Source organism: Rousettus aegyptiacus, unplaced genomic scaffold (genome assembly GCF_014176215.1).
Source record: "Rousettus aegyptiacus isolate mRouAeg1 unplaced genomic scaffold, mRouAeg1.p scaffold_m13_p_12, whole genome shotgun sequence".
Taxonomy (NCBI): domain Eukaryota; kingdom Metazoa; phylum Chordata; class Mammalia; order Chiroptera; family Pteropodidae; genus Rousettus; species Rousettus aegyptiacus.
In genome coordinates, this window is record NW_023416287.1 from 43,423,969 (window position 1) to 43,443,248 (window position 19,280).

At 40.2% G+C, this 19,280-nt stretch overlaps 1 protein-coding gene across 3 annotated transcripts in view; it reads right to left on the reverse strand.

Moving 5' to 3' along the window:
• Window positions 1-19,024, reverse strand: part of RUVBL1 (RuvB like AAA ATPase 1) — a 37,668-nt gene extending 18,644 nt beyond the window's left edge. The window contains exons 1-4 of one of the 3 annotated variants that reach the window (XM_016132250.2): window positions 18,786-19,024; window positions 15,561-15,647; window positions 8,857-8,989; window positions 1,129-1,280 (exon numbers count right to left, since the gene is read on the reverse strand). In XM_016132250.2, the coding sequence (XP_015987736.1) occupies window positions 1,129-1,280; window positions 8,857-8,989; window positions 15,561-15,647; window positions 18,786-18,926 (513 nt within the window). In that variant the 5' untranslated portion in view covers window positions 18,927-19,024. Of the gene's footprint in view, window positions 1-1,128; window positions 1,281-8,856; window positions 8,990-15,560; window positions 15,648-16,906; window positions 18,740-18,785 lie in introns of those variants that run through there. The other 2 variants (XM_036229790.1, XM_016132251.2) reach the window with 2 other exon arrangements.
• Between the last annotated feature and the right edge of the window lie 256 nt (window positions 19,025-19,280).

A 19,280-nucleotide genomic window follows, 5' to 3' on the forward strand; every position in this document is an offset into this window, starting at 1 on the left:
GTAGATTACTGATTGCCAGGAGCTATGGGCGGGAATGGGAAGCTAGCTGTAAAGAGGCAGGAGGTTTCTTTTAGGGCAACAGAAATGTTCTAAAACTGGATGGCAGTGATGGTTGTATAACTCTGTAATTAGATTTAAATTATTTAAGTTGCACACTTAAACTGGTGAGTTTTTAAAAAAATTATATCTCAGTAAAGCTGTTGCTACCACAGAAACAAAGCCTGAGCTCTGCTTCACTGGCTGGGTGGCACCTGACAACCTGCTGAAGCACTGCCATGAGCAGGAGGGACAGTGATGATAAGTAAGCCCCTGGCACAGGGTCCAGGATGAGGGAGGCACTCAATACTGGTGGCAAATACGGCATTCTCTTTCACACTTAAATACTCGCCTAGTATTTGAGCTCTATCTACCCAAACATCTTGTACATATGCTCAAAGTAGCTAGAAATACTCATTTAGGGGGAAAAAAAATTCACCTCTCCCTTATGTTATTTTCTTAAAGAAACCATTCATTCCCCTCTCCCTCACCGCTTCTTTGATTCCTCCCTCCCACTTCCACTCCTGACCTATGGATGTTGCTGTCTCCATTTTTTTTTTTTTAAGAGCTGCATCTCTGAAGGCGGGGTGTCTCCCCCCACATGCTTGTGGTGCACACCTGGGCCTGAAGTACTCGGGGGGCCTGACACACCCTGGGCCAGGTACGCCCAGGGTATGATCCATGGCTCCACCTGGGGCATGAACCCAGGACCTTCTGTATGTAAAGCAGATGTGCTAACCATTACACTATGGGGCCACCCCTTAAAGAAACCATTTAAAGCAACCTTATGGCTTATGACATGGGGTTAGGATGGCAGAAGGCAGACTTCACTAACCACATGGGTGACCTTTAACATACACAATTTCCTAAAAATAAATAAGAAAAGCTATCTTTTTGATCCTTCTGTGTACTGGCCCTGTACCTGGTACTGCTTTATGTATATAACATCCTCAAATGGCCTTGTGATGATCATCAACTACAGCGCACAGGCAAAATAAACTGGGACAAAGGGTAGTTACACCACCTGCCCAAGGCCACATAGTGCTGAGAAATCCTGAGGCAAGAGAAAAGAGTCCACAGACATGTACTCACTTTCAATTGTTTGGTTCCTTTGGCTGTTTTGAGTCCTATGATTACATGGCTAATGGTTTTGCCATACCCCCCCATAGGGTTCTCTGTCTCACATGGAGTTAGCTCTGTGACTTCGCCTTCATAAACCTCCTTGGTCTCCTTTATCCGCAGCCCTGGAAGAAATGGCAGATGAGCTCTGGTGAGAAACAGAATTATTCTTCTTACTCTTTAACAGCCTTTTTAGCTATAAAACTTATATGTCACAAGAATTGACAGAAGTCAACCTTACTGATCATTCAAGGGCATCATCCTGAGTAGAAAAGCACTACAAACACAAATGTAAACTGGAGGAGCTATTCATAATGCAGAAAAACAGTCTTATTTCAGTTTTTCAAAAGGACTTCCTGGGTTCAAATCTAGAACTAGACAGACAAGCAATATTCTCAAAGTTGTTTCAGATATCTGCTATACCTTCAAGGGGGTGAAACTTAGCTTTAGCCTCTCATCCAGCCTCTGAACCCAAATCATCCTACTCCACAAAAGCAGCAACTACATATGCCTCACTTATACTACTTCCAACGCTATCATGCCTGAGCAAGGTAACTATGTTAATCAGAGGTCCATGCCAACAGTAGGTGACACCTGACCTTGCCAGGTATTCTGGGCCTCTGGCCAACCCTCACCACACACCCCAAGAAGAAATATCCAGTGTCATTCACTATTTTCACGTTGTTCCCTATAAATTTTCCAAGTCAACGACAATTAATTTTCAAAGCAATCCTCCCAAAGTAAAGCATTTATAGATTTTAGATTAGAATATTGTAAATAAAGGTAAATGTCTCTCCTCGTTCTAAACATCACCCACATTGGCTGCTCAATAAACGTTTGATGCCAAATTAATATTTAGAACATGATCTCAGTGCCTTTTTATACAATGCTTTTGCTGCCTGAAGCACCTTTCCCTCCTTTTCGGCCTCGCCAGCTCTTCCTTGCAGACTCATAGTTCAAGACTCAACTCCTCTAGAAAGCTTACCTGACACACCCTCCAGATCACTCCACAGCCACCTGTACCTCCCACTTGACAACTGCACATGAAATCACAGGGGCTTCTAGACCTCACTACCCCTCTTATAGACTATCAACACCTGGGCTAAGGGCCTAGAACATTGTTTACAGAAATGGATGAAGAAAGGAAATCACTCAAGGTTGAGGGAGTATCATCAAGCAGACAGACCATCCAATACCCAAGAATTCTGCCAACAGATACTTCAACACATTCTGTGTAAAGCCTAAGATCTCTAAGCAGGTTGCCATGTGATGCAATAGCCAAAGTCATCATTAACACCTCCAACCTCAACACCCAAACCCAGGTCTAGTCTAGATCCAACTTTTTTTCCCCTCCAAAGTCAATATGGGCATATTTCTGCCCACTGGTTCAGGGGGACAGGGAGGGGTGACTAGAGGAGGCATAAGGAGCTTCTAGAGTTCTAACAAGGTCTGGTTATATAAGTGTGCTAACTTTACAAATATAAATATTTATGCTCTTTTCTGTAGGTACATATATTATGCCTAAATCATATTTACATTAAAAAGAAAAAATTTGGATTTTTCTAACAATTATAATCATTAGTGTATATTAGTGAAGGTTTTCTTAAAATTGGAAAACAAATACACATGAATGAACACAGCTTCACTGAAAGTACAATTACGGACACACTGACTGACACTCACACACACACACACACACACACACACACACACACACACACACGTGCACACAAACCTCTGCTTCCAATTCCCAAAGTCTGGGTCAAGGGATACAAATGACTTTCTCTGAATCCACAGCTACACCACAGGTAAGTCAACAGCTATTAAATCCATTCTCAGAGGATTCTAGAAACATCCACAAGAAAGTCATTCTAAGTCACTGTGCCTACCATCAATTAAAAGGTGTGGAAGGAAACATTCTTGATTTCTACTAGTTAAGATGTGTATTATAGAGGGGTTCCTAAATTGAAGGGGAAGCTGACAACCCACGCCCAACTCACACCAACAGGAATAAACTATAAAACTAGGACTGCAGGGCCTCTTTACCTATAGAAGCAGCCCTTCCACATAGTCTGTGCCTTGTATGTCACTGCCTACACTGGAATAGTGAGGACAATTGGAGGTGCCATCACATCTCATTTCGACCTAGCCCTACAAAACAGCCAGGGAAAGTACTCTTTATCTCCATTTTACAGAGGGGAAATCAGCTCCACAAGTGAAGCAGAGTCCTTTCCTCCTTCATGGTAGACTCAGGACTGAAATCCAGTCTTCAGGCCCTGGGACCAGTTTCTTCCCACCATATTACAGGATCCCAGCTCATCAACAGCTATTTCTACAATACCTGCTCTGTCCTTTTCCCTCTCCAGTTAACATGTGCCACTAACCTGATCCTTCCCTTTCTGCCTGCCCTAGTATCTATGGGTGTGATCCTAATCTCCATCTAATTTATATTTTGCTCAAAGCAAAAAACAAATATAAGGGAAACCGATAAATAAAAAAGATATGACACATATCAACCAATCTATTACAGAGAACCTTATTTGTATCCTGATCCAAATGTATGTAATACTATAAAAAACACATTATGGTACGTATGAGACAACTGGATATTTGAACATAAACTAGATATTGGATGATATTAAGGAATTTACTGTTCATTTTTTTCTAGGTATGCTAATGGCATTGTGGGTTTTTTTTTAAGGCTTTATTTTTCAGAGGTACATACTAAAATATTTAGGGATAAAAAAAGCAGGTCTGCAATTAACTTCTAAGTAATCTGGGAGGGACTAATGGGGCTATAAATCAATTAAGATTAGTTATGAGTTGAAGCCTGGTGATAGGACCATAAGGTAGGGTCATCATACCAACTGACTACTTTTGAATATTTGAAAATTTCCAAAATAAAATTTTTTTAAAGGAAAAAGAAAAAACAATGAAATACTACTCTATAACAGTAGAATTGCTAAAATTAAAAAGACTGATAATACCAAGAGTTGGTGAGGATGCAGAAAAACAGGAAGGTTACACTGCTGGTGGGAGTGTAAACTGGTATAAATACTCTCAAAAGTTGAACACATGAAGGCCCTATGATCCTGCAATTCAACTCCTAGGTACATACCCAATAGGCATGGGTGCATGTGTGCACCAAGGGACACAATCCAGTAATGGTCAAAGCAGCATTGTTCTTAATTGCCAAACACTGAGAAACAGTGGAAGAGACAACTGAATTGTGGTTTACTTATACAACAATATCACAGAACAATGAAAAAGAATTATGGCCACATGCAACAATATGGATAACTCTCAAAACATAACTTTGTAGGAAAGAAGTCAAACACGGAAAAATATATATTGCAAAATTGCATTTATTCGAGGTTCAAAAACAGGCACAAATACACTATAATGTTAGAATCGGGGAGTCATTAATTTGGAGAAAGATGGAAGGAAACTGGGGGTAGACACAAAGGATACTTTGGAGTACTGGCAATATTCTTTTAATTGACTGGGTGCTTGTTTCATGGGTTTTCAATTTATGATAATCCACTGAGCTATATATTTATGATCCATGCACTTTTCTGTAAGTATGCACATTAATTACTAAGTCACTCTAAAAAGAAACACTTAAGTAAATCATACTAGTGGGACCTGGTAAAGGAAGAACACGGATGGCTTTTTAGGAAACACTACTCTAAGCCTCAGCTAGAGTCTACAGTCATGATTCTCACCTTTTAGAATCACCTGACCAACTTATACAATTTCCTAGCCACACTACTAACCTTCAAATCTCAGGGGTTTGAAGCCTGCCATCATTATTAGTTTAAAGTTCCCTAGATAATCCCAGTATACAGCCACATCTGAGACTCACTCACCTAAAGAATAATGAAGAACTCTGTTCCATTCACAATGTGGAAACATAAATTACTTCTGATGGCAGGAAGCCCTGATATGGTTTGAGCGTCCTCACCCTCAAACCACCTCTGTTTTGATTTGGAAGTACCCCAGTGGGGAAGGGAGGAGGGGGGAGCTGCCAATGGTGTCAATTACTTCTCACTTTTAAATATGATCATTAACTTATTTAGGTTGGCTGATTTCTTTCTCCAGAAACCCAGTCAGGACAAAGACTCTCTCAGATATGAAAGGTTAGGGAAAGTTTTACTCTGTCTTCATTCAATCTGATAGCCCACAAATGGAAGTTTTGGAATAGCCCCCAAATAGTGGTTGCATTTCATTTTTGCCTTACCAAATTCTTAGTTCCTGAACATCAAGACAAAAATTTTCTAAACAACACAAATGTATCGGAAGATTATGATAAACTTGGAAAATTCTGAACTTTTTAGATGAACTTTCATTTTTTTAAATCAAAACTTTTACATCCACAGATAAATTCCTTCGACTGGAATGCTTCCTTATATTTACTGTTACATGACCATGACAAGAAATTCATCAAGCAGGGGAAGAAAAGCATTCCCATCTCTCACTAGTCCCCACATTTGTTTAGAAGCTGTTCTGTGCTGACATGCAGGCAGGGGATGTGGTTGATGGACAATGAAATAAGCTGTTAGCCAGGAAAGGGACTGAGCTGGCGCTATCTCTGGCAATGACAACGCAAATGACACAGGTTTCATCTACTGGCTCGGGTTTCTAAATCCCTGACAGGGACCTTCATCACATCAAGGAAATAGCACAGACTTCTTGCTTTTTATTTCTGGTCAGCTTACCGTTTTCTCCTCAACCCCTCTGCCAACTTCGCAGGAATTTAAAGGCAGAGGAAGATGGGCAGGGTTCCTTTTTGAAGGAAGTCAATGGCCTGCCTTCTTATGCTGTAGCAGGATCAAGAATTTCTCTTTACCTGGCTGCCATCAAAAGAACTGCACTGCCCCCCGCCTCCCCCTGACCCCACCCAAATCCCAAAATGGCAAATCACAAAATTTATCTCTATTTTTCCAAATTTGAAAGCATAAAATTTACTTTTAAGCAACCTAAACACATGCACTCATGTAAAGGTCAGCTCTGCCAGATTTTATCAATGTCAGAAAAATATTTTTTAAGTAAATAAAAGTGTATTTAAAAAAGTACTCAGATATCGGAAACAGTTGTAACATCTTACTGTTTATCTCATTAATTAATAAGTTAAATAAAATTTTGGCACATGTTCATTACATATTTGTATGGTTTGAGTGTCCTCACCATCAAGCCACCTCTGTTCTGATATGGAAATACTCCAATGGCAAAAAAAGATCTGAAACCCCAAAGAGGGTCCTGTGAGCCATTTCCACAGTTTTACCAGATAATGATATAAAGTCCAAGGAGAGCACTTCATGTGATAACATGGGCCGAACCTTACAAAATAAATATTGCTAAAGAAGCAAGACACAACGACTAGTATAGATTCCATTTAGATAAAGTTTAAAAGGGCAAAATTCAGTCACACTGCCTAGGAATACACACAAGGGTGTACAGGGTTATAATGACCACAGAAGCCACTGACATGCAACTCTCACACTCTGTGGTTCATGTGGGAGGGGTGAGGGGCTGTGACCACAGAGGATGTGAATGACATCTGCGGAGCTGGCCATGTATCTTGAGCTGAGTGGTAACTACATAAGTGTTTACTTCATGATTAATTGTTAAAGTATAGGTATGTTTTATATGCTTTTCTACGTATGTTATATTTCAGTTTAAGATAGGCACCAAAAAATCCAATTTCCAGTAAGAAATATTTTGCAGTTTAAAAAAATCCATATTCAAAGTTACACAAAATAGCCAACAGACACATTTCACAGTGTCTCTGGTTTAGAACAAAAGTCCCAAACCCCAGAGCTTACCAGGACCCGGCTGGGAACATCAAGAAGCAGAACGAGTCTTACAAAGACAGGGGCAAGCTGGAGCGCAAGCCTGCTCTGAAAAGGAGGGTACCCGTTTAGCTTCGGCTGACCGCTGCTGGTAAGAATGAAAGCCTCTTTCAAAAAGCCAAAACAAAAAACGGTTTTATATGACATCTCTCAATCTCTACATACTGGCAACTACATAATTCAAATCTTATTTTTAAAAATACTGTGTAAATCAAACAAAATATATCTATTGCTAGACACAGACTAAGGACTATCTTACTTTAGCTAAAGCTTCTGTTTTCTCTCTGCTTTAAAGTCCACCCCGTTCTCTCATTCAGAAAAACTTCACTTAACACCCACTATGTGCCAACAACTGGGGAAACAAATATAAACACTGTCCACTATATCCACAGGAGACATTTAATGAACACCCAATCCGTTCCTTTTCATACCTTCCTATCTCCCAAAATGACAAAACCTGGGAGAGGAGGCTAGCATCCTTGCCTCTGCTCTTTCAGCCCCAACATCTAATCCTTCCAGAAATCCCATCAGCTCTAACTATATCTGGAATCCAACCACATATCACATCTAGCCACCACCATCTCTTGCTGAGACTCCTCATTGGATCTCCCTACCTGTACCCTCGCTCTCCTTACTGTCCACTCTCCATACCCCAGCCAGAGAGATTCTTATAAAACCAAAACCATTCTCTTATTACTCCTCCTTTTACTCAGCAAAAAAGCCAAAGTCTTAACCGTAGCCTAAAGGCCCTACAGGATCTTACCCCTAAATTAGACTTTAGCTGCATTGAGGCAAAGATTCTTGGCTAGACAAATCTATTCTTTCTTAAACTTTCATAATTTCCTTGAAGTTTTGGAGTAAATTTCCTTCTTCAGAATTCTTAGTTTTGACAACCAAAGGGACTGGAAAATGGTACACTCTGACAAGTGTTCATAACCTATGATTCGGCAACTATATATCCTAGAGATAGATTCCCACATGAGCAGAAACACATTAAATATTTCTTGAAAGCTTAAAAGGAATAAGCTATTTCTGCAAGTAGATGTGAGGGAACCTGAGATTTTCCCAGAGCTAGGCAAGTAGAAATGGGGTTAGAAGCCTGACCCACAAGTCCTGACTGGCAAGAGGAAAACATTTGGGAGAAGTCATTTTCTCCTAACAGATCTGAAGATCTTCAGAGCATAAGCTCTAAAGTCAGATCAGGTTCAAACTAGAGTTCTGCTACTTACTAGCTGGATCAGTGTTGGCAAGTTATTGAACTTTCTAAACTGTTTTATAAGATGTTAAATGAAGACTGAGGGCTTCTTCTTGGGGAAGGAAAAGGTGGACAATCAATACATGGGTCTGGCACATAACAAACATACAATATGACAGTTCTGAGCCCTATAAGGTTGGCACCACTGACCTCGAAGCTCTGCCAGTGATCAAACAGGATTTTCACTCTCTGACAGGCCACAGTTCTTCTGGCTCAACATCCAGGAGGGGCAGCATGACACATAATGCTTTTGTGTTAGTATAAAATTTGTTCATAGTGGACATTCATTTCTAAAAGCATAATAAGGCTGCCAGGAAAATCTGATCTGACTTGTTTTTAAAAAATCACTTATAGCCACATCTACTTTGTCAGGTGAAGAACCCCAGACTCACAGCTGGGGCCCACATCTGCTAATTGCTAAAGCACTTGAATTAAAAAAGCTGCGTTTTTGTTTTGTTTGCAAAGATGACACTATTGGTGCGAAAAGAAAAAGAGCAGTGCAATAGATACAAGTCATCAAGGCATTTTTGAAACCGTAAGACTTCAGCGCACCATGCAAGTGAGAACTCCTCCTCCCACAAATGTGACACTCACCAATGGCCCTGCGGAAATTCTCCATCAGCACTTCTGTCTTCTTGATCTCTGTAGAATAAACTTCACTCCCCACCATGGGGCAGAAAGGCACCTTACTACCCAGCTCCTGAGCAATAGCCAGAGCTAGAGCTGTCTACAGAAAAAAATAGAAACATACTTGTTTTACATTCTTGAAAGTATGATCATTCAGAAACATATGCTATAAAAAAATTATTAGCCAGGAACAACTAAAAATCTGGTCCTTTTAGTTTCGACATCAGTTGGGATGTTTTACATAATAAACATTTGTTGACTCTTGTGGGTAGTCGATGATAATCTAAATGGCATTTTTAATCATCCCTGTAATTACAGCAGTTACCATTCATTGAGATCCAGTCCAGGCCCAGCTCTTAAGTGCTTCACATGACCCTCCCTCCCACATACCCTCTGGGAAACTGAGACATGGAGATTAGATAACATGTCTAGGTATCATAATCTAGGAATGACAGACTGGGTACTTAAACTCTGGCAGCAAGGATAGAGAGATCATGTTCCCATCATAATTAGTATAGTCCTCTAAAACTGTTCCCTCAATATCAAAACTGGGTCCTGACCTAATCACTCAGAATACCAATACTTCCTATAACCCATCAGAAATCAATAATCAAGAAATGAATTATGTGGTGTTCACTTTATGTTGAGTGGCCTGCAAATAACGAAGTAGGATTCTGAAGCTATGAGCTGGTCTTAAATTACACTTGAACACATCCTAGTAAAACTACAAGTTGATTTGTGGTAAGAAAACCACACTTGGCAGAAGATATACAGATGTACAGTCAAATATCAAGTACGAAAAGTTAGTCCTTCAAAGCTGGTACAGGACTGGTAAATGCTATGACCTTTTAATGCTGTTTTCATCTTTCCTCAGCTTTGAAGCAAGAGCCTGAAAAAGATCAGTTCCCAAGGTGTATGGGCTAAGGAAGAAAACAAGCTTACTACTAAAAACAACAAAGTGGCTCTCTGTGACAGTGCTTTAAGATTGGCCTGGTAAGGCTCCACTTAAGATTGTCTTTCTGACATTGCTTTGGTGATAGTGTTGAGGCAGTACAATCCTCCAGAGAATCAGCATATAGCATAGTGCAAACAGCACTAGCCCAAGGGGCAGAAACAGGGTTTTAATCCTAGTTCTGCCACTGATTTTTAGTGCAACCCTGGGCACAGGGCAAATATCTGGTGCCTGATTTCCTCATCTGCCAAATACAAGTCTTGGGTTAGAACACAGGTGAAAAACTGGTTGCCCACAGACTGCTCTGTTTTGCCTGGTACAGTCTCATATGTGTTTTAAAACTCAATCTGTGGCATGCTTTTTTAACACTGGCAACTTTCACATAAAAATCCAGCTATTTACAAGCATACGTCGGAGATATCGTGGGTTCTATTCCAGACCCCCAACGCAGCTGCCTCCTTTAGTGAGGGGGTGCCACTCCAACCACCACAGCTGCACTGCTCCCTGGAGCTTGCATCTAGGTGCTTTACTCATCTCCACTGCCTGTATGAGTAAGCATCTGACTTTATAATTGCTGGACATCTAAAACTTATTTTCTAGTATTCTAAGAGTGAAGGGAAAATCTCTGGAGCACAACATGGCACAGTGAGAGGAGTGGCACTCCAACACCAGGCCTCTCAATGGGAGCCAATGGGCTGGCCACATCCACCTCCTATCTAAACTCTGCAACCTTCCCAGTCACTCCTCTTTCTCATCCAGGTATCTCTAAAGGCCCAATTCTCTATCCTTGGATGCAAACTTCAAAGATAGTAACTGTATCTGATTCTGTGGCATCCCTCCATCTCTGCCGAATATAGAAGAGATGACCAATATACTTCCATGAAAATATGATAATTACTCAGTTAAGAAATGCATCAGATGTGCCTAGTTTCCTCTGTTTAAAGGCTCTCAGAAGGCAGGTATACAATATGGCTACTATGCCTAAACCTACTATATATGCTCGTAGGTCACTTGCATGAGAGATCACATTGAATCCTTCCAATTAGCCCATGAATTTGGTAGTCTAGTTGGCATTTGATAAATTTAGAAACTGAAACTCAGAAGTTAGCAAGTCACCCAAGGTCAAACAGTTATCAAGCAGAAGAACCAGGATGCAAACCTTGATCTCCAAGACATTATTTCATTGTGCCCACACCCCTCCATGCAAGATTGAAGATAGAAGAAATTAACTTAATTTTCAATCTCATCTCAACAGCTCCTTTTCTAAAACCCAAACACACAACCCTGTTATTAACAGTGTGGGGTCGTCTAGAATAGAAAGTCCGTATGACCATGTATTTGCATCTCTACATAAGCACCATATTCCTGCCTGTCAGTCAGTTTAGTTACCTAAACTTTGGGGCCCGTCAGCATACTATAAAGCAAGAGTTACCACATTTTTTTTCATACACATCAAAAGAGATTAGACAAACCCATAAGTTCTGACAACTTCTCACATTTCCTGGGAGAAAAATGGTATATTACAAAAGGAATGAAGGACTTGTGCTTCCAGCAGTACAGCAGACCAGAACCAATGAAAATCTTCCCTATTATAAAATACCTAAAAATAAATAGATAAGAATAATAAACTCAGAGTAGGAGACTTCCACTGCCTTAAAAGTTCAAAGGGTATTGGAAAGATACCAGAAACCCAGCAAGGGGTAGTGTTAAGGCAGAAATCCCTGAAAAAAAAAAGGACCATTCAAAGGCCCCACGTAAGCAGAAAAGGTGGGCCATTAAAAAAAAAAAAAAAAAAAAAAAAGCCTCATTGAGGTGCAAGGTATAAAACCTGTCAGTCTTGCCTTGACTCTGGGTGAGGAAAAAATGCCTCCCTATCATGCTCTCAAACAGATTTAGGATTGATCTTTACACTAACTGATGGCTAGAAGACTCAAGCCCCAAAGTTCACATTAGATGCCCTGGATTGGCAGCATAGCAGGGCCCCTCGCAAGTCCTCTTAGGAGGCATTCAGTCCTAACTTTAGGAGATCAGAGAAGCCTCACAGATTTGATCAAACATGATTTCATAAGCAGATGAAGAAGAGGAAAGAAGAAAGAAGGGGGAAGAGATGGAGGCGGAGGAGGAGGAGGAGGAGAGAAGGATGAGGAAGAGGAGGAAGAGGAAGAGAGGAGGGGGAGAAAGAGGGGGGAGGAAGAGGAAGAATAGAAGAAGAAATTGGGTGACATTGGTTAAATTGTTTCATGGACAAGGAACAAGAGGCTATCAAAAATAGCTAGATTTTGAAGAAGAAAAAAATATCGAACTTTATGTGTGTGTGTGTGCGTAACCTTACAAAAACAAAGCAAGTTAATATATGTAGAAGAAATTACATTTAGAAAATTATCATTTTTCTATTATCAATAAGAACTACCAAGGTTTGAAGAGGACGTGGAGAAAAGAGAATTCTCGTACACTGCTGGTAGGAATGTAAATTGGTGCAGCCGCTATGGAAAATAATATGGAGATTCCTCAAAAATTAAAAATATAGCTACCGTATGACCTAGCAATCTCTCTTCTGGTTGCCTATCCAAAAAATTGAAAACATTTATTCATAAAAACATATGTGCCTCTATGTTTACTGCAGCATTATTCATAATAACTAAGACATGGAAATAACCTAAGTGTCCTTCAACAGATAACTAGATAAAGAAGATGTGGTACATATACACAATGGAATACTACTTGGCCATAAAAAAGATGAAACATTGCCATTTGTGACAACATGCTTAAGTAAAATAAGACAGATGGAAAAGGACTTCACTCATACATGCAATGTAAAACAAGCAACAAATAAAACAAATAGATATGGACAAGAGAATGGTGGTTACCAAAGGGGAAAGGGAGTAGGGAGAAGACAAAAATGATAAAGGGAGTCAAATATATGGTGACAGAAGGAGACTACACTTTGGGTGATGACCACACAATAGAGTATACAGAAGTCATATTACAAAGTTGTACACCCAAACCTTACATAATATTATTTTTAATCAACGTCATCCAATAAGTTTAATAATTAAAAAAATCACCATTTTGCAACCACTAATATGATAACTGATAAGCAATGACCATCGAAACATGCCATACCCACAGGGCGAAAAGATATTTGCAACATGTCAATATACCACTTTACAGATTACGCATTAATTACAAAGGGAACTGCAAACCTCACAGTGGCACTTGGCATCAGCCTCCTACTGTGAAGCAACGAAAGAATACAACATCACCTGTGTGGTGTTGTCCCAAAGTGTTTAACATTTTATACAGAAACAATCAAAAAATCACTGTAGGACAGTTGCAGAACATTCTACAAAACAACTGTCCTGGACTCTTCAAAAATATCAATATTATAAAAAAAAACAAAAAAATGCTGGAAAGGATAACTTCTAGATAAAAAGAGATATAACAATGAATGCAATCTTTGATTACATTCTGAATTTAAAAATATAAAAAAATTAAACAGCCAAAAACTGGAATAACTTGAAGAAATTTTAACATAAATTAGACATCTGCTAATACTCTTAACACCATTACATTTCTTTGGTATGATAATAGTATCCTGGTAATGTAGGAAAATGTTCTTGTACTTAGTTTCAAATGGTTCAAAAACAGAGAAAAAGCCAATGCCACAAAATGTTTACAATTAGTCATCTATGTGTAGAGTATAGAGAAAGTCATCATACTATTCATTCAACTCTTTTGTAGGTTTCAAAATTTTCAAAATGAAAGGAAAAAATATTCAATGAGCTGAATTAAACAGCAGCTTAGTCATAGCTTATAAGACAATTAGACTGGAACAGAGGTCTAAAGAAATCACCCAGAATGCAGCAAAGTCAAAGAGATAGAAAATAGGAAAAAGAGGTTGAAAGACAAAGAAGAAAAAACAAGTTTTAGCCCGGGTTTCCCAGTCTCGGCACTCCTGACATTGGGGGTGGACAATTCCTTGTTGGAGGAACTACCCTGTGCACACTGTATGATGTTTCTACTCAGGAGATGCATGTAGCATTCCTCACCCAGGTTGTGACAACCAAAAATGTCTCTAGATGTTGCCAAATGTCCTGGGGGTGGGGAATTGCCGCAGGTTGAGAACTTTTGCAATCAAACTTAGCATCTAACTGAATTTCCAGGAGAGGATACAGAGAATGAGAAAGGCAATATCTGAAGAGATAAAGGCTGACAATTTCCCAGAACACATTAGAATGATAATATTCAGATTCAGAAAGCACAATTAATATCAAGCCACATAAATAAAAAAAAAAAGTATCATAGTGAAATATCAAAATCAAAAAGAAAAGCCAAAGTCCTCAAAATCAGACTCAAAAGCAAAAAGAGAAGTCACCAGGTAGCAGATATTATTGAAATAGTACTAAGAGAAAATAGCTGTCAACTGAACTACATATCCAATGTAACTATCTTTCAAAACAAGGGCAATATAATAAATACAAACTTGACTTTGCCACCAACGAACTTCTAAAAGGAACTTCTAAATAACGTACTTTAGGAAGAAAAATGGAAGGTAAATGAGGGTCTCAGATGTAAGAACAAACAGTTAAACAAATAAATTGTAAATAGATACATTTGGACAAGCCAATATTGCCTATCCAGGTAATGTGCTACACTTATAGGGCCTGTTAAAGTTTTAAAAAACTTTTTCACAAACATAGCACTTCTTCTGTTGTAAGACATCAATATAAGATACATCATCAATTCAATTTATGATTTCAAATGGCAATTAAAGGCATTATCTTACAACTGACCACTTTAATAACTACCTGAAATAGCAAGGCATGTGTTATGACTTCAGAAAGGCTAAGGGACCTGCCCTGGGTCTCACAATAAGTCAATACAGAGCTGGAATTTAAAGCTTATTTCTTTACAAACACAATTCCAAGTTCCTACTCTCCTGTACCAAGTGGCCCTTTAAAGAACAAGGACTCAAACTGGGGACACTGGGGCATTTCAAGTATCTAGCCAGTCCTTCATGGATCCCAACAAACCATAATGCCTCCTCTACCTGGAAGGCCCTTTTCCTCCCTGCAAAGCCAAATCCTCTCCCAACTCTACAGGGCAAATGTCAAGACTCAACCCTTCCAGCTTAACCAGCCCTCAGCGCTGCCTCCTGCTCAACTTCTGGTGGCATTTAAGATCAGTCGTACCTCACAGCTCAGTATTCAACGGAAGCATTTTGCAGTGTCACAGCTTCCTCTCTCTGCCCTGTAAGCCACATGAAGTTCAAAACCATGTTTCTGATTCCTTTCTTCTTTCCTTTTTTTCTCCAGCTCTCACACAGCCAGAATAGTGCTGGGTAAAGTTAGCATTCAGAAAAATGCTTGCTGAATGATTTTTCTCCCCCTTAAGTAAGATGTCACTCTGAAAATTTTATGAAGCCCTAGGCCAAAAGAAATGTAATTCCAAAGTAAAGGAAACTTGAAAGACATATAAGCAAATTCTAGAAACAATGAAACCCCTCTGAGGCCTTCATTCTCTTCTCTGGAGGTCAGCCAGGATAATCTGAATTTTGGAAGCATAGATTTTAGCTATTCGATTGTATTATTACACATTTAAAAAACATACATATAACCAATTTAGCTAAACAAAGACTAGTTAAGACACAAATTCAATTTGGCTTAGACATTAAGATCATTCTCTTGGGTAGATTAAAAGAAATAGAAAAAATGAGTACCTTGCCAGTTCCAGGAGGTCCTGCCAACAAGACAGCTCTTCCGGCCATTTTTTTGCTTTTGATTAATTCTACTATCACGCCACATGCCTAGACACCACAATGGAAATAATAAATCAATATTAAAATGTTTCATAAGGGGAAAAAGTCCAGTCTCTGGTCAAAACTATTCACATACACATTCACTAACACAGAGTGCTAATCAATACACTGCAGGCACTCTTCTAGGTGCTGAATGCAGTGGAGGGCAAGAAAGAAAAGCCTTGTGGTCATGGAGCTCCTGTTCCAGTGGAGGAGACAATCACAAAGACATTGTGCAAGATCACTAGCATGAAGAAAAAAAAGGGTAATGACAGGGCTAGTGGCTGGGGCAGAAGTTATTCTAGAAAGATCTGTCTGGGAAGCCCTCTCTGAAGACATTATCATTTGATACGTGAAGCTCTGGGCAGTGTAGGAGTCAGTGCTGCAGTCAAAGAAAACAGCAAATTCAAAGTACAGGAACGAGTCTGACATGTCCAAGGGACAAAAAGGTTATAATGACCAAAGTACAGTGATCAAGGAGAACGGGAAGATGACACTGAAGATGCAGGCAGAGGCCAAAACTCAGAACAGAATTTTAAGAGTCCATAATAAAGTTCAGATTTTCTTCTACATGCAACTGGAAGTCATTGAAAAGGTCCTAGGCTACATGTTATGTTATAATGATTTGTTTTTAAAAGATCTTGATAGCCGCTGTGTAGGGAATGGACAGGTGGGGTACAAATGGGAGTAGGGAGTTTTACCCTGGGGACCACAGACAGACTCCAGGAGCCCACAGATATTCTGAAATTGGAAATGAAATTATAAATGAAGTTGTGCATATATGTTCATATGTATATTTTTCCAGGAAGAAGATTCACAGCTTTCACCAGATTCCCAAATTAACTCATTAAAGGTTAAGAATCACTGACAGACACTACTAGTTGGTCATCAGTTAACTATCCCAGAATGCTGCATGCACATAGTTCTTCTCTCCAGGCAGTGATGACACTATACTCTATTGATAGGGTCTTGTGACTACAACTTATCTCATCTGCCACGATTCCCCATGGACTGTGGAGAAATATCTTGGTCCCACAAAAACTGTGGGTTCAAGGAATGCATGTAGATGTACTACATTCCATTTCTGGCTCAGGTAGAAAAGCACAGTGCCCTTAAAAGAGCCTGGAAGCTATTCTTTAAGTGCTGCATTTCTTAAAACAACAACAACAACAAAATAGTGCCCCTATAATCTTTCCATAGAACTCTAATACAATCCTCAGCATTGAAAGTCTTTGAGAAACACAAGAGAGAGAAGAGAATTTCCAAACCTTGGACATGTACTCTTATTCACACACTAGGGCCTCTTCCATTTAATCTTCCTCAGTTTAGGCTCCAACTTCTCTCCAGTGAGGTATGTTCAGTGACTACTAAAAAGTATAAAACTGGAAGGGCCTTTAAAAGATCACCTATCTTTTAAACTAGCTCATTTTCAAACTATCTCATTTTTTAGATGAGGATATTAAGCAACAGCAAGACTGCTGATGTGACCACTCATATAAGGACCTGGGAGCTGAAGTGGGATGCCTATTAATTTGATAAATAAATATTGAATCTCTATAATGAGGCCGGTTCTGGGTAATTATCCAGTCTCTATTCTCAGGAAGTTCTTAGTCATACAGAGCTATATAGCATCACAGTTAAAAACAAGGATTCTGAAGTCAATAGACTTGGGTTTAAATCCTGGCTGTACAACTAACTACCAGCTGAGTGACCTTGGTCCTACCTATTTAAACTGAGTAAACTACAATTTCCTTATTGGAAACCAGAGCTCATAATAGTAGCACTAAAGGGTTTAAGGGTAAAGTGTACTATTGTCTGCATCTTACTTTGAAATGCAAAAGTGGGTTTGTGGCTGAGTAAATCAACAAATATATGATAAAAACAACAGTAAAATGTTAAATGTAGAATTTAGGTGCACAGGTATTCATTATACAACTTTTTTGTATATCTTAAAAGTATCATAGTAAAGCTAGGGAGGCACAATCAGTAGGGTGGTGAAAAGACAATGAAAATAAAGCTGTTTGGGCACAAAGAAAGCACTCAACCAATGTTAGCTATTTGTAGTAACAGTTCCTCAGTAAGCAGAAGCTGCATAAAGAGAAATTTGAAGCCACCTAGACCATGCCAGTATTTCCTCTTTGGAAAGATGATGTTCAAAATGGAAGCCAGAGGCTCTTCTTTGGCCCTTTCTATTAGCACATTAGGCTAGGAAGAAAGAGTCTTAACCTCATATTAAGGTTTCTGTCAAACCATGGCAAGATCAAGGAGCATGGATCTGAGAGCACTGCAAACCGAGAGGTGGCTCTAATATCATAGATAGCACTAATTTGGGAGTCAGAAATACACATAGGTACAAATCCTAGCAACACCATTACTAAACTGAGTAGCAGTAAGTGGATAAGTGAAGTGACCTCTCCTATCCTCGATTTTTTAATTTGCAAAAAAAAAAATAATAATAATACAAAGAGCTTAAATAGTTGTATGATTATAATGTAAGTGAAAGGACTTGGAATCACTACCACTTAATAAAAAATAAAAGCAGATTGAATTGGAACGATCAAAAAGATGCTGAGAGTGTGCGTGAAGCAGATTGTTCCCCTCTGTAACCCCCACTTCCCTTCTTCAGCTCCCATACCCTGGGTATCAAAGTGAGCTTTTACAGGTTGATTACTCCTCGACATTAAACCCCCCATCGCCTCTCACTGCGTTCACAAAAAATCCAAATTCCTTACCATGGCCGGCAAAGCCCCGCAGGAAGTGGCCTATAACCATACATAATTATTATTTTGTTTACTGGTTTAAACGTTTATCGTCTGCCTCGCACCACACTAAAATGTCAGCTCCATGAGATTAAGGACCTTATCTATCTTGTTTACCGCTGGACCCCAGCGTCGCGAACAGAGAATAGCAAGGAATGGGGGGCTCACTCAAGACTTGTCAATGAGGTGAAGTAAGCAGTCAACCATCCCCGTGGGGCCGTCACCTGCTCACCTGAAACGGCCCTATTCCTAGTCCCAGTGAGGAGCCCTCTCGCCGCTCCCCATAGCCAATTTTCACTGCCATGAAGAAATTTTGGCTGTACACCCCAGCTCACATCTCGCTCTGAGCTCCTGCTCAGCGCCCCAACCCCTGGCCCGCCCGCCACACCTCTCGCGCGTTCTCCTGGCCCACGAGCCCCGAGGCTGCCTGCTTGGCCAGACCGCTCTCGTCCAGCCCTAGCCCCTTCACGTGGCTATGGGAGGCGATGCGCTGTGTCTTCGTCGTGCTCTTCACCTCCTCAATCTTCATCTTGCAGACGTCGGGAGCCAAGACCTGCGTGGAAAAGTAGGAGCGACTACCGCACGCACGGAACCTGGGTTACCATGCGGCTGTTACTAAGGCGGTTTGTCAGGGCCCTCCTTGATCGGCGCTACATTGGCGAAGGCGAAAACGCATCCGCTTTCCATTGGCTCTTGGCTGTGCCCATCGCGGCAGCTGCGGGGCTCCGCCCACCATTTTCCGGCTGTGTCTCAAGGTTAGCATTCCCAGCAGCCTGCACTTCCTGTCCCGGCGTAGGGCGGTCACAGAAAGCAGTTACGCCGCGGGTTTTGATCTGGGGTTGGGCCCTGGCAATGTGGTGTAATTAGTAATCGGACCATTACA